This window comes from Ovis aries, chromosome 7, assembly GCF_016772045.2.
Source record: "Ovis aries strain OAR_USU_Benz2616 breed Rambouillet chromosome 7, ARS-UI_Ramb_v3.0, whole genome shotgun sequence".
NCBI lineage: Eukaryota > Metazoa > Chordata > Mammalia > Artiodactyla > Bovidae > Ovis > Ovis aries.
The window spans coordinates 53026027-53043894 of NC_056060.1; the positions used below are offsets into that span (position 1 = coordinate 53026027).

Below are 17868 nucleotides of genomic sequence, written 5' to 3' on the forward strand. Positions count from 1 at the left end.
TGAAGACAGCCCAAGTGGTGTGGCTATGAATTGCTCTTCCTTGAGGCCTGAGAGTGCTGAAGTGCACATAGCTGGATGTGCTCTCCTATTAGATTGGTTACTGAGGTCTAGAAAATACTGGAAGATTAAGTTGTAATAGAGATAGAATGGGAAAGACTAGAGATCTCTTCAGGAAAATGAGAGATACCAAAGGAACTTTTCATGCAGAGATGGGCACAATAAAGGACAAAAATGGTATGGACCTAACAGAAGCAGAAGATATTAAGAAGAGGTGGCAAGAATACACAGAAGAACTATACAAAAGAGATCACGACCCAGATAATCACAATGGTGTGATCACTCACCTAGAGCCAGATATCCTGGAGTGTGAAGTCAAGTGGGCGTTAGGAAGCGCTACTACGAACAAAGCTAGTGGAGGTAATAGAATTCCAGTTGAGCTATTTCAAATCCTAAAAGATGATGCTGTGAAAGTGCTCCACTCAGTATGCCAGCAAATTTGGAAAACTCATCAGTGGCCACAGGACTGGAAAAGGTCAGTTTCATTCTAATCCCAAAGAAAGGCAATGCCAAAGAATGCTGAAACTACCGCACAGTTACACTCATCTCACACGCTAGCAAACTAATGCTCAAAATTCTCCATGCCAGGCTCCAACAGTACGTGCACTATGAACTTCCAGATGTTCAAGCTGGTTTTAGAAAAGGCAGAGGAACCAGAGATCAAATTGCCAACATCCATTGGATCATCAAAAAAGGAAAAGAGTTCCAGAAAAACATCTACTTCTGCTTTATTGACTATGCCAAAGCCTTTGACTGTGTGTATCACAATAAACTGTGGAAAATTCTGAAAGAGATGGGAATACCAGACTACCTGATCTGTCTCCTGAGAAATCTGTATGCAGGTCAAGAAGCAAGAGTTAGAGCTGGACATGGAACAACAGACTGGTTCCAAATCGGGAAAGGAGTACATCAAGGCTGTATATTGTCACCCTGCTTATTTAACTTATATGAAGAGAAATGCTGGGCTGGATGAAGCACAAGGTGGAATCAAGATTGCTGGGAGAAATATCAATAACCTCTGATATGCAGATGACACCACCCTTATGGCAGAAAGTAAAGAAACTAAAGAGCCTCTTGATGAAACTGAAAGAGGAGAGTGAAAAAGTTGGCTTAAGCTCAACATTCAGAAAACTAAGGATCATGGCATCCGGTCCCATCACTTCACGGCAAATAGATGGAGAAACAGTGGAAACAATGTCAGACTTTATTATTTTGGGCTTCAAAATTCACTGCAGATGGTGACTGCAGCCATGAAATTAAAAGACACTTACTGCTTGGAAGAAAAGTTATGACCAACCTAGACGGCATATTAAAAAGCAAAGACATATGGATGGCTAACAAACACATGAAAAGATGCTCACCATCACTCATTATTAGAGAAATGCAAATCAAAACCACAATGAGGTACCACTTCACACCAGTCAGAATGTCTGCGATCCAAAAATCTGCAAGCAATAAATGCTGGAGAGGGTGTGGAGAAAAGGGAACCCTCCTACACTGTTGGTGGGAATGCAAACTAGTACAGCCACTATGGAGAACAGTGTGGAGATTCCTTAAAAAATTGCAAATAGAACTGCCTTATGACCCAGCAATCCCACTGCTGGGCATACACACCAAGGAAACCAGAATTGAAAGAGACACATGTACCCAAATGTTCATCACAGCACTGTTTATAATAGCCAGGACATGGAAACAACCTAGATGGCCATCAGCAGATGAATGGATAAGAAAGCTGTGGTACATATACACAATGGAGTATTACTCAGCCGTTAAAAGAATACATTTGAATCAGTTCTGATGAGATGAAACGAGCTGATTATACAGAGTGAAGTAAGCCAGAAAGAAAAACACCAATACAGTATACTAACACATACATATGGAATTTAGAAAGATGGCAATGACGGCCCTGTATGCAAGACAGCAAAAAAGACACAGATGTGTATAACAGACTTTTGGACTCAGAGGGAGAGGGAGAGGGTGGGATGATTTGGGCGAATGGCATTGAAACATGTATACTATCATGTAAGAATTGAATCGCCAGTCTATGTCCGATGCAGGATACAGCATGCTTGGGGCTGGTGCATGGTGATGACCCAGAGAGATGTTATGGGGAGGGAGGTGGGGGGGGGGTTCATGTTTGGGAACGCATGTACACCCGTGGTGGATTCATGTCAATGTATGGCAAAACCAATACAGTATTGTAAAGTAAAATCAAGTAAAAAAAAAAAAAGCAGAGACAGTGCTTTGTCTGTCTAGTCAAAGCTGTGGTTTTTCCAGTAGTCGTGTATGGATGTGAGAGTTGGAATATAAAGAAAGCTGATTGCCGAAGAATTGATGCTTTTGAACTGTGGTGTTGGGGAAGACTCTTGAGAGTCCCTTAGGCTGTACCAGTCCATCCTAAAGGGAATCAGTCTTGAATATTCATTGGAAGGACTGATGCTAGAGCTGAAACTCCAATTCTTTGGCCACCTGCTGTGAAGATCTGACTGATTTGAAAAGACCCTGATGCTGGGAAAGATTGAAGGCAAGAGGAGAAGGAGACGACAGAGGATGAGCTGGTTGGATGGCATCACTGACTCAGTGAACATGAGTTTGAGTAAGCTCCGGGAGTTGGTGATGGACAGGGAAGCCTGGCGTGCTGCAAATTATGGGGTCGCAAAGAGTCGGACAGGAATGAGCGACTAAACTGAACTGAACTGATTTTCTGAGGTGGAAGGAAAGAAAGTGAAGACAAACGTGAAACTAGATAAGTTTCTGACAAAAATTGCTTAGTGGGCACTATTGAGGTCTCTACTAGGTTAGAGAGCATGAATTCATGGAGATGTTATTCAGGACAGCTATATGATTTATCTTCTAAATAGTGTTTAGTGTTTCAGACTTAAGAGTAGATCATTGAGCCAAGATTGGAATTTTGATGGGCAAGTACAACAGAAGACTAGTAGTACAAAGGACCAGATTGGAAAAATAGCTTAGATATCTAGCTATGACGTCTAGGCTGGGGGACTTCGCAGGCAATCCAGTGGTTAAGACTCTGCGCTTCCAATGCACGAGGCCTGGGTTTGATCCCTGGCCAGGAACTAAGATCCCACATGCTGTGCGGCATGGCCAAAAAAATAAAAAATAATCTATTTAAAAAAAATAGAAATCTAGGCTGGGTTAGAAAGGAAGAGGTGCCATAGTGACCCAGTGGACTAAAGAAAATGGAGCAGTTAGTTAAGACATTAGAGGACACTATAAGGTTGAAGATTGATGAGGGGATAGTTTGCAGGATAGAAAGTTCTAGTCAGTGACTGGGATTCCAGAGTTTGATATCACTGAAGTAGTACAGATCAGGTGATGACAAGTCCAGGAGGTGGTCCTGGAGTGGGTAGCAAAAGAGAAGGAAAGGTCATTTGAGTTAAGGTTGTTATTGTTTACCCAGTGAGTTGTGTCTGACTGCAGTCCCATGGACTGCAGCATGCCAGGCTCCTCTGTCTTCATCTCCCAGAGTTTGCTCAAATTCATGTCATTGAACTGGTGATGCTATCCAACCATCTCATCCTCTGTCATCCCTTCTTCTCTTACCCTCAGTCTTTCCTAGCATCAGGGTCTTTTCCAGTGAGTCAGCTCTTCACATCAGGTAGCCCAAGTATTGGAACTCCAGCTTCAGCAGAAGTTCTTCCAATGAATACTCAGGGTTGATCTCCTTTAGCATTGACTGATTTGATCTCCCTGGAGCCCAAGGGACTATAAAGAGTCTTCTCCAGCACCACAATTCAAAGCATCGATTCTTCAGTGATCAGCCTTCTTTATGGCACAACTCTCACATCAGTACACGACTACCAGAAAAACCATAACTTTGACTAGATGGACCTTTGTTGGCAAGGTAATGTCTCTGCTGTTTAATATGCTGTCTAGGTTTGTCACAGCTTTCCTTCCTTTTGTCCTTTCCTTAAAAGGAGCAAGCATCTTTTAATTTCATGGATGCAATAATTGTCCACAGTGATTTTAGAGCCCGAGAAAATAAAGTCGGTCACTGTTTTCCTTTTTTTCCCCTTCTATTTGCTGTGAAGTGATGGAACTTGTACATCTGGAATTTCTTGGTTCATATCCTGCTGAAGCCTAGCTTGAAGGATTTTGAGCATTACCTTGCTAGGATATGAAATGAGTGCAACTGTATGGTAGTTTGAACATTCTTTGGCATTGCCCTTCTTTGAGATTGAAATGAAAACTGACCTTTTCCAGTCTTGTAGCCACTGCTGAGTTTTCCAAATTTGCTGGCATATTGAGTGCAGCACTTTCACAGCATCATCTTTTAGGATTTGAAATAGCTCAGCAGGATTTCCATCACCTCCACTAGCTTTGTTCATAGTAATGCTTCCTACGGTGCACTTGACTTTATACTCCAGGATGTCTGGCTCTATCTAGGTGAGTGACCAGACCACACCATTGTGGTTACCTGGGTCATTAAGATCTTTTTTGAATATTTATTGTGTATTCTTGCCACCTTGAGTTAAGGAGTCCCAGGTATTTCAGGGCTAAACTGATAAGTGGGTCATATACCTAAACTTTAGAATCCTCTGGAATTATGGCATGAATTGGGTTGGAAACAGATGCTGGGAGCCAGGTATCAAAGACTTCAATGAATAAGAGAAGAATGATATTTAAAAGCCAGTTAGATGACAGTGGCCAGAGGTTATAGGGTAAAGATGTCAGAGTCCTGATGATTTTTTTTTTCATTAAGGGAGAATTATAGCTTGGAACTTGGGAGAAGGAATCTGGAGAATGCCTGTGGTCCTAGCCCCTCCCGTAATGTGGGGAGGGAATCCTCTGTAGAGAAGGTGGTAGAGATAGCTCTGCCCTCCAGGCAGAGCCAAATGTACTTCAAGAAGCATTGTGTGGGAAAATTGAGGATTAAGAAACGATGACGGTGGGAGTTGGAGTCAGTTATGCTCGAATCACGAGTAAGAAAGTGTAAAGGAATAGAGGGGGATGACAACAGGAAAAACCAGCAAATGTGAACTTTCACATGAGGGCTAGAAGCAGCTGTTTTTTGATCAGTGCCCGAAAATGACAGGTTGTTGGACATAGTTAGAAAGTCATTTGGCACAATGTGTTGTGGTGCTGGGCCTGGCTAAATGGTCCTAGACAGTGTTTAGTCTGGTTTTATTTCTTTTTTTATAGATAAATTTATTTATGTATTTATGTTTTGGCTATGCTGGGTCTCCACTGCTGCATGGGCTTTCTCTAGTTGCAGTGAGTGGGGGCTACTCTCTAGTTGCAGAGTGCAGGTTACTCTCTAGTTGCGATGTTCAGGCTTCTCATAGCGGTGGCATCTCTTGCTGTGGAGTGTGAACTCTAGGGCATGTGGGCTCCAGTAGTTGCAGCTCACGGGCTCTAGAACACGGGCTCAGTAGTGGTGACATAGGCTTAGTTGCTCCACAGCATGTGGGATCTTCCCAGATCGGGATCAAACCTGTGTCTCCTTCATTGGCAGGAGGATTCTTTACCACTGAGCCACCAGGTAAGCCCTGGTTTTATTTCTGATATACCAGTGATGGGATTTTGATTTGAATGGAAAGGACAGATAAGATCATTGAGCTAGTGTTGGAATTTTGCCCACAGGTACAGCAAAAGAAGTGTGTGTGCCTATGACAACTGGCAGAAGCATTGAATTGGTGTCAGCCTAGTGCAAAAAGTGTACCTGATTGTGGTGAAATGTGACTGGTAAATTACAATCACCTTAGTCTCTGTTGGTTTTTTGTACCAGTTAGGATGTAGGTAAAGATGGCCAAGTCCCAAAGGAAGCATTACTATGAACAAAGTTAGTAGAGGTGATGGAATTCCAGCTGAGCTATTTAAAATCCTAAAAGATGATGCTGTAAAGTGCTGCCTACAGTTAGGTACAAAGAGTAGCAAAATAGGAGAGTTAAAAATGAGGAGAGATGGAAGAAAACTTACTAACTAGTGACATCCAGAGAAACAAAGTACAGCTAATCATAGCGCCAAGTATGAACAGATAAAAGGAAAGGTAGTAATTATTAGAGAGAAATGTATCCTCTTTAGCCATGTAACACAGTACAGGATATAGAAACAGACGTAATAGACGCCATTCAGAAGCAGTGTTGAATTTAAGACAAAGGATGAAATGCTTTCATCTCCAGAGGCTTTGTTTCATGTTAGCCTTCTATATTTACACAGGCATAAACAGTCCAACTGTCCTTTATTGTGTTTAAACTTACGGGACACTTGTTCACAGAAGGGTAGAAGTGGACAAGCCTTCCAAAAGAACAGTCATTTGAGAAAACTCTTCACAGGATTTTATCTACTCAAAAGAGACTCTTTTGAGTCTACTCTTTCTCAAAAGACAAAAAGCCATAGAATATTTTCATTTTTCTCTACCTAGTCTTTTACTGCCAATCTTTAGTTTTAAATGCCAAATCTACATTTCAGGAAAATAAATCAACTAAGGTAATTTTATTTGTTCATGAAAACATTTTACCTTTTGCAATTAACATTGTACCAGATAGCTTTTTACTGAGAACTTTTCGCATAAAACAGTCTCTGTGCTCTGATTTAGATGTTCACATGGCGTGTTGTTATTTAACAGCCTTACATGACTCAGAATCTGTGAATAACTACCCTTCCAGACACTTTTAGTCGTGTAAGGTTAGCTCGATCGTTGTTTTATCCCACCTGTGTACCTCTGTACTTGAGTTTCAGCATGAGTTTTCTGGGACTGTCTTAACCACAGACTGAAAGTTTCTTCTCATGACACAGGACTACTTGAATCCCATTTGCATACCTCACTCTGTACAGCAAATTATAATGTTAGATAGGAGGAAACTAACTATATGTAATTCTGCAATCTAGTAGCTCCCAGCAGCATATTATTGTCATGACATAAAATTACCTATACTAGTTCTAGTGTCTGAATTTTCTTTTTTTTTTCTCTTGGCCTAAGTGCCAGCATTAATAACCTGCCTAATCCTCCAGTTTTAAGACTGAGGCTGCAATTTGCTTTTACTTTTTCTCTTGCCACCCAGGTTAATTCTGCTTCTGAACCCCAGGATTGTGTGTAGGAACCTGCCATTTGCTCACTGACTTGCCTAGTGCCAACTTGTGCCAGTCTGAATCCCTGTTTGCTTGCCATTTGTGAATTTTCTGTAGCTGGACTCTGTCTGCCTGTCTGGATATCCTTTTACGTCATGTTGAACTTTTTGATGCTGATTGTTAACCACCTGTTACGAACTTCTCCCAACACAGGATATGGTTCTGCTGGCCAGATTGAATTTCTTTCTGGTACTTTGGTTTGGATCCATGCCCTGGCAAGAACTGTGAAGAATTAGCTTACCACAGTTTCACAGATGCTGGCAGAAGTCAGGAGACTCTTGAGTCAAACACGAAGGACTTTACTATTCAAGGCTTGTCACATAGTATGACCTTCATCTGAAATCCCATAGGGCCAGTGCAGAAGTGGACCCAGGTGGATGCTGTACACAAAGTAGGTTTGTACCAGAGCTGAGAAGGCCAAGCTTAAGGAACACAATTTTTTACAAGAGTATTATAAGCAAACCTGTCCAATTTTTGCCTGACAGGGTGATAATATCTTTATTATACTGAACAGCAAACAAATCTATTATTTGCCTCAGAGAGAGACCATGTCTCTGTCATCCAAGGATGTCCACTATACAAACATCTATGAAAAGATAGTCCCAAGCAAAAGCCCTCGGTGCATCTGTTGACATATGACATGCAGGAGCATGGAAGACCCATGGAGAACTGTCTCCCAGGATCCTCTTGGATCTGCCTGCTTTCAGATCAGATCTGCCAAACCTGCCTTGCTCTGCTGCATTTTTTCTAAGTCTGTCTGTTTGTAGAGATAAGACAGTTTTCTTACACTGTCTTTTGTCTGACTTGAAGTTTAGAATCCATATTCTAAAATAACTTCTTTGACATAATTATGATTTTGTTTGTTGATTGATTGTATGCATTTTACAACCCAGAATATTCAGTTGCAGTGCAGTCACCATTGTGGCCTAACTTGTCATTTTATTTAGTTGTATAGCATCCTTTTCCTCCTTACATCCTGAGTGCTAAATTGTACTGGTTGATGTTCTTTAACTACGGTGTAGTAATACTCAGTTTTAGAAGCTCTTGAAATACCAAGAATGTTTTCTACCCACATAAAATGTTGAAAGAAACATTTCATCAAAATCTTTTGAGGAGTAGGTGCTGTTAGAGTTCTTCCTGTCTTCTGTTGGAATATGTGTTACTCCTGGCCTCCACTGCTGTTTCTAAGCCCCACTGCTTTTGATTTCTCTTGAACTTTTTCTGTCTCTTTCTTTACTTCTCTCCAAATTGCTTCTTTCTAATCATTTCTGCTTGTTATGGCTGCTCTTAGTTCAACTGTCGCTCAAAATGTTTGGCCTTTCTGGCTATTGCCAATCATGATGTTTCTTTGCAGTGGAAACCAATCAATCTTTGTAAAAATGACGGTAGTGTTTGCAGTTGTCCACATCTCTTCTGTTTTTCTGTACAGGCAGTACCATAAGGACTCAGTATGTTTTCAGTGAGTATTTTTGCATAATTCTTTTCACTGTCATTGCTTTATTTGGAGCCATCAGGAGAGACTTACTGGTTATTAGCTTTTGTGTTTAAATTTGTTGTTCACATGCTACTGCCCCTAAGACTGAGGTTTATTTTTTTCCCCCTTTCCTTTTGAAATTCAGCTATTTCTGAGTTCAGGAAAAATTCTGAAAGTCATTAAGCAAATTATACTTTGTTGAATGTTTGTACTGGTGTTAAACTTTTAGGAATATAATGTTCATTGCATTTATAGTTTAATATATATGCAAACATGGAAAATATTTAATATTTCATATTTCTCCCTATTAAACTTCCTACAGTGGTTCTTTTTAAAAAATTTTTATTGGCATACAGATGTTTAGAGTGTTGTGTTAGTTTGAGATGTACAGCAAAGTGAATCAGTTATACATATACATATATCCGCTCTTTTTTAGATTCTTTCCCCATATAGGTCATTACAGAGTATTGAGTAGAGTTCCTTGTGCTGTACAGTAGGTTCTTATTGTCACACAAGTGTATGTTCCTCAATTCTTTGTCTCGTCACAACAAAGATTTGGGGTGACGGACATTAAAGCCCCCTCGGTGTGTCACAGCTCTCAGGTCTTGGATAGACCGTGTTATAGCTCTCAGGTCTCAAATGGACCGTGTTATAGCTCTTAGATAAATCAGTGTTACAGCTCTATTTTATTTAGAAGATAGCAGGAAAATCCATCTTCAAGGCGTGAGGGCACCTCGATCTAAAGACACGATGAGAAGAGCGCCCCAACGCGCGGGAGAGAGAGAGAGCTAGCTTTGGCTCCTCTATTTATATGTTTATCTCTCCCTGGGCCTGTCCCTATGTAAATTGGGCCAGCCAGGAGTGTTGTTTGTTTTACCTGAGGTCCTCACTCCGACCTTCTTTTGTTTCATTTTCGCGGGCTTTCCCTTCCTTGTCAGTAGCCACCGCCATTTTGGACTCCTTTTCCCTGTTCTACCTACCTAACATTATTATCTTTTTTATATAGTAGTATGTAGATACAAGCTCATGAACAGTTTTCTCAAACTATTGCTCTTTTGGAAGGCTTGTCCACCTCAACCCTTCTGTGAACAACTGTTCCATGAGTTTAAACACAGTGAAGGACAGTTGGACTGTTTGCGTTTGTGTAAATATAGAAGCTAGCATGAAACAAAGCCTCTGGAGATGAATGCATTTCATCCTTTGGCTTTAATTCAACAGAGTTTTGTTTTGGGGAGATAAAAACGTTCTAGATATGGGTAGTGGTGATGGTTATATGAAAGTGTGTGAAGTGTTTCTGTGTTTAATGCCACTAAACTGTACACTTCAAAATGGTTAAAATGGTAAGCTTTACAATTAAATGTTAATTAATTTAAAAAGAAGGTTTGTAGTGGACACAATAGATTGTCTAGCCAATGTTTATTGTCTCCTTTTATCCTTGCGGGCAAAGTCTCTATTTTCTTTAGGCGTGTAGACCTTGTCTATGTGACTTAGGGTCACATAGATAGGAATAAATTCTGGATTGACTGCAGCATATCAAGATTATTGTCATTACACTGCTGGTGTATGTATTATATATATATATATGTACACACAGTAATGTTTTATTACAGTATTGTTTATAAAAGCTGAATATTGGGAAACAAGACATATGAGTGTCCATCAGTAGCAGCAGACTGGTTTTAGAAATCCTTGCACAAATGAGGGAACCTCTGTGAAGATCTCTGTGAAAATAGTATATTTCTGTATTTGTTAACATGGAAAGATGGTCATATTGTTGAATTATTTAAAGACATTTCCAAAGAGCAGTGTATAGAACTGAGCAGTGAAATTGGAGAAAGAGAATGGGTGGAAGGACTGAGAACGAGAGAAACTGGTAGGTTTTTTAAGGCAAAATACTTTTTAAGGCTTGGTGTTTTTGATCCATGAGATTTGGGAAAGGTGGTAAACTGGGAGATTTCTGGCAAGGTTTTCTTGATCTCAAGAAGCATATACCAGAAGATACTGTCTTATTTTCTTTTAATGAATATCGTGCCTGAGTGTGGCACCTTGAACCATGCATGAGGAAAACCAGCCCCAAGATGAAGCAGGAACCTGAGGCCTTGATAAGACCCATGTGCTACTGATTACATGGGGTATGGAGCCTTTCCCTCTAAGCTGGTTTAATGTGAGGTGATCTGTTTCCTTCCTTGTTTAAACCAGTTTGAGTTGAGATTCTGTTACTTGTGGTCAGAAGCATCCTAGCTGATATGAGACATTTCAGAAATGTAAACAAGAATTAGCTTTTCTAGTTTGTACAGGTTATTTTAAACCTGAGTCAGACTTAGGTTAGATGTCAGTGTGGTGTCCTTTTACCTTTTATTCATGATTTTCAGGGTGCTTTTATGGGTCTGCTTTTGAAGTCATTGTGTTTAATATTCTAAAATTGTGAAGTGTATAGTACAGTTGCCTGGAAATGACTACTAAATGTTGTTTATATGTTTTATATTTGGCAAAGACTTTCTATTTTCCTTATGTTTATGTATTTTTCAAAATACTAAAAATTGTACATGAAAAACAGAAAAGAAATTACTTTTTAAATAAATCCTTTAACTATGTGTATATCTTTATTTGAAGAGAATTTTGGGAGATTTGAACTGAATTTATTAGAATTCATTTATTTATTTATTAGAATGCTTTCATTTGCAAGTAACTGAGAAACCCAATTTAAACTGCTTAAAGGATGTTTAAAGGATGGCTTGTGGGTAAAGAATCTGTCTGTAATACAGGAAACACAGAAGATGTGGGTTCAGTCCCTGGGTCAGGAAGATCCCCTGGAGGAGGAAATGGCAACCCACTCCAGCATTCTTGCCTGGAAAATTTCTTGGACAGTGGAGCTTGATGGGCTACAGTCCACAGGGTCACAGAGTCAGACATGACTGAACATGCACAGGCATAAGCAATATTTAAAGGAATTTGTTTGCTTACATCGGAGAAGTCAATGGCAACCCAATCCAGTACTCTTGCCTTGAAAATCCCATGGACGGAGGAGCCTGGTAGGCTGCAGTCCAGAGGGTCACGAAGAGTCAGACACGACTGAGCGACTTCACTTTCACTTTTCGCTTTCATGCATTGGAGAAGGAAATGGCAACCCACTCGAGTGTTCTTGCCTGGAGAATCCCAGGGATGGAGGAGCCTGGTGGGCTGCCGTCTATTGGGTCGCACAGAGTCGGACACAACTGAAGCGACTTAGCAGCAACAGCATTTGCTTACATAACTAAAAAACTAAAGGTGTGTTACTTGTTGGTTAAAGCTTGATCCAACAGCTTAACTGTATCACTAAGAACTCAAGTTTCCTTCTGCCTTATTCTTTTCATAATTCCATAGTATTAGCTTTATTCTAGTGCTGGCTCCTCCCACAGTTTCAAAACTAACAGCAACAATTTTCCCTTGTGTGCTTTCTATATTTGTATCCAGCAGGGGGCGTTTTCCCAATTTTTCGCTCTTCAACTTTGGTAATATAAAATCACAGGCTTCATTCTGAAAACGCAGTTTAGGTAAAAAATCCATCCCTGTGTCAATCATTGTAGCAAGGAGGATGGAAATATGTTTACTGGTTTAAGTTACTAATTAACTGCCCTTGGAGGTGGAGGTGAGGCCAGTCCTGTTCAGATTATACGCTGATGTTTGGAGGATAGGTACGTCAGTGCCATGTCCAGTGTATGATTCAAGGAAGGAAAGAGAGGTCAGCCATCCATCCCCTCTGCCAGATATAATTGGATAGTTTTTCTGTGTTTCTGTTTCAGTCTTACAGTGTTTCTCTTTATGTTTTTGTCACATTAGCAGATTGTTTGCAACAGAAAACTATTTGGCAGCTATTAATGCATACAACTTAGCCATAAGACTAAATAATAGGATTCCACTACTGTATTTGAATCGGGCTGCTTGCCACCTAAAACTGAAAAATTTACACAAGGCCATCGAAGATTCTTCTAAGGTATGTGTACCTATTTATATATATTGCTTTAAAATTGTTCTTCTCCCATGATTGACTGAAATGATGGCTTTGTCTTTTGTTGGGTAGATTTAAATAATTGAGATGCAATGATTTTAAAAATCTTCTTGCTTATTACATATTTTTACTGAAAAAAAATTTTTTTATGGAAAAGTTACTGGTGTAGTTTGAGACTTCAAGTTAGATTAGAGATACCTTATCAATTGCCTTAGTGTCTCAGTTGAAGTTCAAAAGGAAATTAGTAAATGGTAGTCAGTTTGTAGCCACCTTTTTTCTTAATAAAGTTTTGGAGACAATGGGAGACAGAAAGAGACTTGATGTAACTACAGCTTGCACAATAGAAGGATATCTCCATAATCATTTTTACATTTTCAGAGTAATTTAGTATATCCTAATTTCCATTGTGAATAGCATGTCATTATCTTAAACTTCTAGTTTTTTCTTCTTTTTTTCCATATCAAAGTAACATTTTAAGGGAAACTCACATGCGAAATCTGTTATGTGTTTCCTTGAAATTGAGACTATGAAGGGAAACAGTTAAGTCCTCATACTTCAATCTCATTAAGTTATTGAAGATTTGACAATATTTTCATGATCCAGTTTTCATTTTACTAGCACAATTTCATGTACAAATATTTATTGAATGACTAAATAAACTGAATCACCAAATTTGAATATAAAAGCATTATACATAGTATGTTTATTATTGGAATTAATAACATTAACTAAATTAATGCTATTTCACCATCTCTGCTAGTAAAGGTAAAGCTGTAAAGGTTTCCAATGATAAACCAAAACCTAAGTCTGGGGGTAAGGGAATGAATCTCATATAGGAACAGTCAAACAAGTCCTAAAATTGTTCGACAGAAATGTATGTATTTCATAAATTCCTGTCCAGTTAAGCCAAAATTTTAGGTGGGTGAGGGCCTGAGGCTTGTTTTAAGGTTGAATTTTATCCTGTTTTTGCTCAAGCTTAAATTGGGAAATTATGTTTTTCCCTATTTTTTTCTGTAAGGCCCTAGAAATATTGACACCTCCTGTTGCAGACAATGCTAATGCAAGAATGAAGGCACACATACGTCGTGGAACAGCATTCTGTCAACTGGAATTGTATGTAGAAGGTAAGAGATGAAATGTTTTAAGTTCCAGGTTATACTCTGAAAAAAAAGTCATTGCCATTATTCAGATGACTCCATTATTTTATACTTTTAGCATTTAATTTATTCTTTGTAATTTATCTGGCAAAAGATGACTTGAAATATTTTAAAAAATCATTGTAGAAGGGATTTAATGAAATTTATAAATATCTCCCTAGGTCTAGGGAGATGCTGTAATATCAGACAACTTTTTGTGGAAAAAATGTGTAATAAAGGATATAAATGAATCATTTAAGAAATAATGGAAATTTTAAAATTAGCTTCTTTGGTCAGACACACAGCACATATATACATATGCATGCTCAGTTGTGTCTAACTCTCTGTGACCCCATGGACTGTAGCCCGCCAGGCTCCTCTGTCCGTGAAATTTTCCAGGCAAGAATATTGGAGTGATTTGCCATTTCCTACTCCAGGACATACATACATACATACATGCATAAGCTCAGAAACAATTGATGTAGCACAGTGCATGATCAATTGCTTATTTTTGTGAGAATGTACTAAGGTTTTTAATTCAGTCGCATGTATGTGGAAGCCATATTTATTTGATTTTTAGTGTTTTAACTTCTTTCGTTTTTCATTTTTAATGTACTTAAGAACTGTTTGCAGTTATTCATGTTGTCCCAGAGTTTTATCTTCAGTGCTCTTCTCATACCCCCTCACCCAGATGCTCTTCATTTAAGACCTAAAGGCCTAATTCCTTATAATGTCTTGCCAGGAAATGGGCTCTAGCTTATAAAGTTTTCTATTTCTGACTTGTTTGTAAGCTTGTTTCTGTCATTTTTAGATTTTTCTAACCAAAGCATCCAAATTAGGTTTATGTGCCTATCCTTTCTTTGAGTCATACCCAGCTTCATGAGGATAAAAATTATCAAGACAGAAATGAAACACTGTAAGCATTCTTTAGGAATTACAGCATCATAGACTTTTCTGAACTTAAAGACTTTATTGAACCTTCATTTTAAAGATGAGAAAATGGAGGCTTGGAGACATTAAGTGATTTGCCTGAAGTGGCATGTCAAATCCATAGCACCTAGAACTCAAGTTTCCTTGGTGGTTGGTGATTTAGTCCCTAATTTGTGTCCAACTCTTGTGACCACATGGACTGTAGCCCACCAGGTTCCTCTGTCTGTGGGATTTCCCAGGCAAAAATACTGGAATGGGTTGCCATTTCCTTCTCCAGGGGATTTTCCCAACCCAGGGATCGAACCTGTGTCTCATGCATTGCAGGAGGATTCTTTACCGCTGAGCCACCAGAGTTATTCACAAAGAAATTCTTCCCACTGATTTTTTTGGTAAAGATTTAGATTCAGTAATATATTTTTAACATCCAATCTACAATGCTTTCCTTTTTAACCAGTTTTTCACGAAGAAATTTTATAGATAGGATAACTACAAAAAAAAGCACAAACTGTAGTCTATGAGTTATATAAAGTATGGAATAAGTCTACCAAAATTAATTTTTAGGATCTAGAATTTTGAAATAAGACAACATTAATTACTTTTTAATTGAGGTGATAAAAATGTCCTTTTGATATATGAGTTTTGAGTCTGTTCATGCTTTAATGAGTTTAAGCTGTTAGCCTATTTGTATTTCAGTTTAAAATTACTGTTTCTTACTGAATCTTGGTTAAAATCATTGTAATTATTTCTGAAATTACTTAAAAATTTCTTTAGTCTAGACATGTATGTGAAAATGGGAATCTGATCAAAACCGATTACTTATGCTGAACCATGGATTTAACTATTTTATTTTTAAAAAATGTTGTCTAGATAACACAGGTACTTAGAAAATATTTTATTGATCATCATTGCTATATAAATATAGGCCTACAGGATTATGAAGCTGCTCTTAAGATTGATCCATCCAACAAAATTGTACAAAATGATGCTGAGAAGATTCGGAATATAATTCAAGGAACAGAACTAGAATCTAAATGACTACAAGAAGCAACTAGGTATTGTTCTAAGTTTAACAAAACAACTAGAGGCATTAGAAATCTGTGCATATTATGGCTGATTATACAGAATCATTTTGTCTTTAGTTCCATAGAGGGCAGAATATTATAAATCTGTAGAAAATGAAATTTTGATTTGAATGGTTTTTGAATAAGTAAGTCAAAATAAGAATAATTATTTAAATTATTTGTTTCATATTACTACAGGATTTTTTTGTTACTGAATTCAGCTTTCCCTTATAACTAACAATATATTTGTTGATGTGATTACTAGGACACTTACTGATTCATTTTTAACAAGAAGTTTAAAATAAAAGATTATGTTTATAAAATATTTTTATTTGTATTAACTACTCAATTTAATTGTCTGAATGCTTGGCCTTGGTATAATCAATATTGATGTTTCCACTTAGTTTCTAAATGCACAGAACCTTCTTTTAAAAAAATACTGCTCCACCACCTGTTGTTTTAGGTTAGACCAGTTTACCTTAGTATTACTAAAACAACTTTTTGGAAAACCTTATCTTCAGCTGTAGGGAGTGTAGCCAAAGCATGGATCATATTTTATAATACTATCTGATGATGATGACTTTTCTAGTAAGACTGTTTTCTAGTACTGTCAAGTATACCAGGAAAAAAAAAATAAGAAAGCAAAGGGTAGAAATGTTAACTTAGAATGTGGTGATACTGGCACTGGATTGCACCACCAGTTGTGTTGTATCACTGTGATGGTGCAAGCATTAAGCAAAACCAGCACAGCTTCCCTTTTGCATATAACAGTTGTCACAATTCTCTGTGATTATATTTAGGGTTTTTTTAAGGAAAACCACAAAATGTTTAGGAATAAGTTTTACAGTATTTGGTCATCAGATGTCATTCAAGTGGATCACAAAACAGTTTTTTTTTTTTTAAAAAAAAAGATGTAATACTTTTTTGAATATGTAAGAGCATCCTAGTTCAGCAACCTTGAAACTTTTACTTCTATAAAGCAACTCTTGATAACTTCAGTAGCAGTCCTGCTCAGTTATCAGAACTTCTGGTGACATAGGATTGCTTTTTGTTACAATCAGCCCTGGTTTGTTTTTATTTTTAAAAATAAATGTAACCAAAGTAAAGGTGGTTATCTGGGAAGTGGCGTCACTGTAGACCCAGAGATGGAAGCCTCATGTTAACAGTGGCAGAGATAACCCATCAACTTAGGTCCCAGAATGACTTTGCAGATCAGATCTACTTACCCATCCTGAACCACTTGTCTGTTATATGGGAGAAAAATGAACTTTCATCTTAAGTATGAAAAAACAAAAAAGGTGGTTCTTCTGTATATCATGTTCCAGTTTGACATTCAGAATACTTTAACCAACCTAGTCTTTTCTCAGGCCAGGCTCTTGCTATTGCAGGAAAAACGGGGCACGAGAGGATGGTCACATCCCGGGTCTCAATGAATCCCAGGGACAGGCCATCAGGTGAGGTTGGTTGGCTTTGGGCAGGAAAGAATTCAAAAGCGAGTCATAGTAAAGTGAAAGCAGGTTTATTTAGAGATGCACATTCCATAGACAGAATACAGGCCATCTCAGAAGGTGAGCGCTGTGCCCGGGTGTGGGAGTAGTTAGTTTTATGGGCTGGGTAGTTTCATAGGCCTACCGAGTGGGAGAATTATTCCTGCTATCTTGGAGAAAGGGCAGAGATTTCCAGCAATTGGGCCACGCCCACTTGTTGGCCTTTTCCGGTCTGCCTGGGAACTGTCACGGCACTTGTGGCTGTGTCATTTAGTTAGTGTATTAGAATGAGCATGTAATGAGGCTTAGGGGCTGCTGGTAGTCAAAAACCTTCCATCATCTTAGACCTACTTGGTTCTAACCAGTTTTTTCTCTATCCTCGATGACTGTGGCATTCTTTTAAACGTTGTGCCCTGTTCCCTTCCCTCCTGTCTCATTCCTGTTACATCCCAATCAGAAACAAAAACCTGGGCCCAATAGTTAGCCTAAGCGCAAAGGATCTATTTTTGGAGGAGGTAGAAGGGAGTTTTAAGTAGTTAGTTATTATTTTTGACCCTATCCTATAAGTCTTGGTTTAAAAGCAATAGATACTCATTTGTATTCATGAACTACTTGACCTTTTTTGAGCAAATCTTCTGTTAAG

General features: G+C 38.5%; 1 protein-coding gene across 9 annotated transcripts in view; it reads left to right on the forward strand.

Moving 5' to 3' along the window:
• Nucleotides 1-16063, forward strand: part of DNAAF4 (dynein axonemal assembly factor 4) — a 65691-nt gene extending 49628 nt beyond the window's left edge. For 4 of the 9 annotated variants that reach the window (XM_004010592.5, XM_015097029.4, XM_015097030.4 and 1 more), the window contains exons 7-9: nucleotides 12443-12596; nucleotides 13630-13735; nucleotides 15600-16063. In XM_004010592.5, the coding sequence (XP_004010641.1) occupies nucleotides 12443-12596; nucleotides 13630-13735; nucleotides 15600-15712 (373 nt within the window). In that variant the 3' untranslated portion in view covers nucleotides 15713-16063. Of the gene's footprint in view, nucleotides 1-11388; nucleotides 11891-12442; nucleotides 12597-13629 lie in introns of those variants that run through there. The other 5 variants (XM_015097028.4, XR_009601219.1, XR_009601220.1 and 2 more) reach the window with 5 other exon arrangements.
• The last annotated feature ends 1805 nt before the right edge of the window (nucleotides 16064-17868 follow it).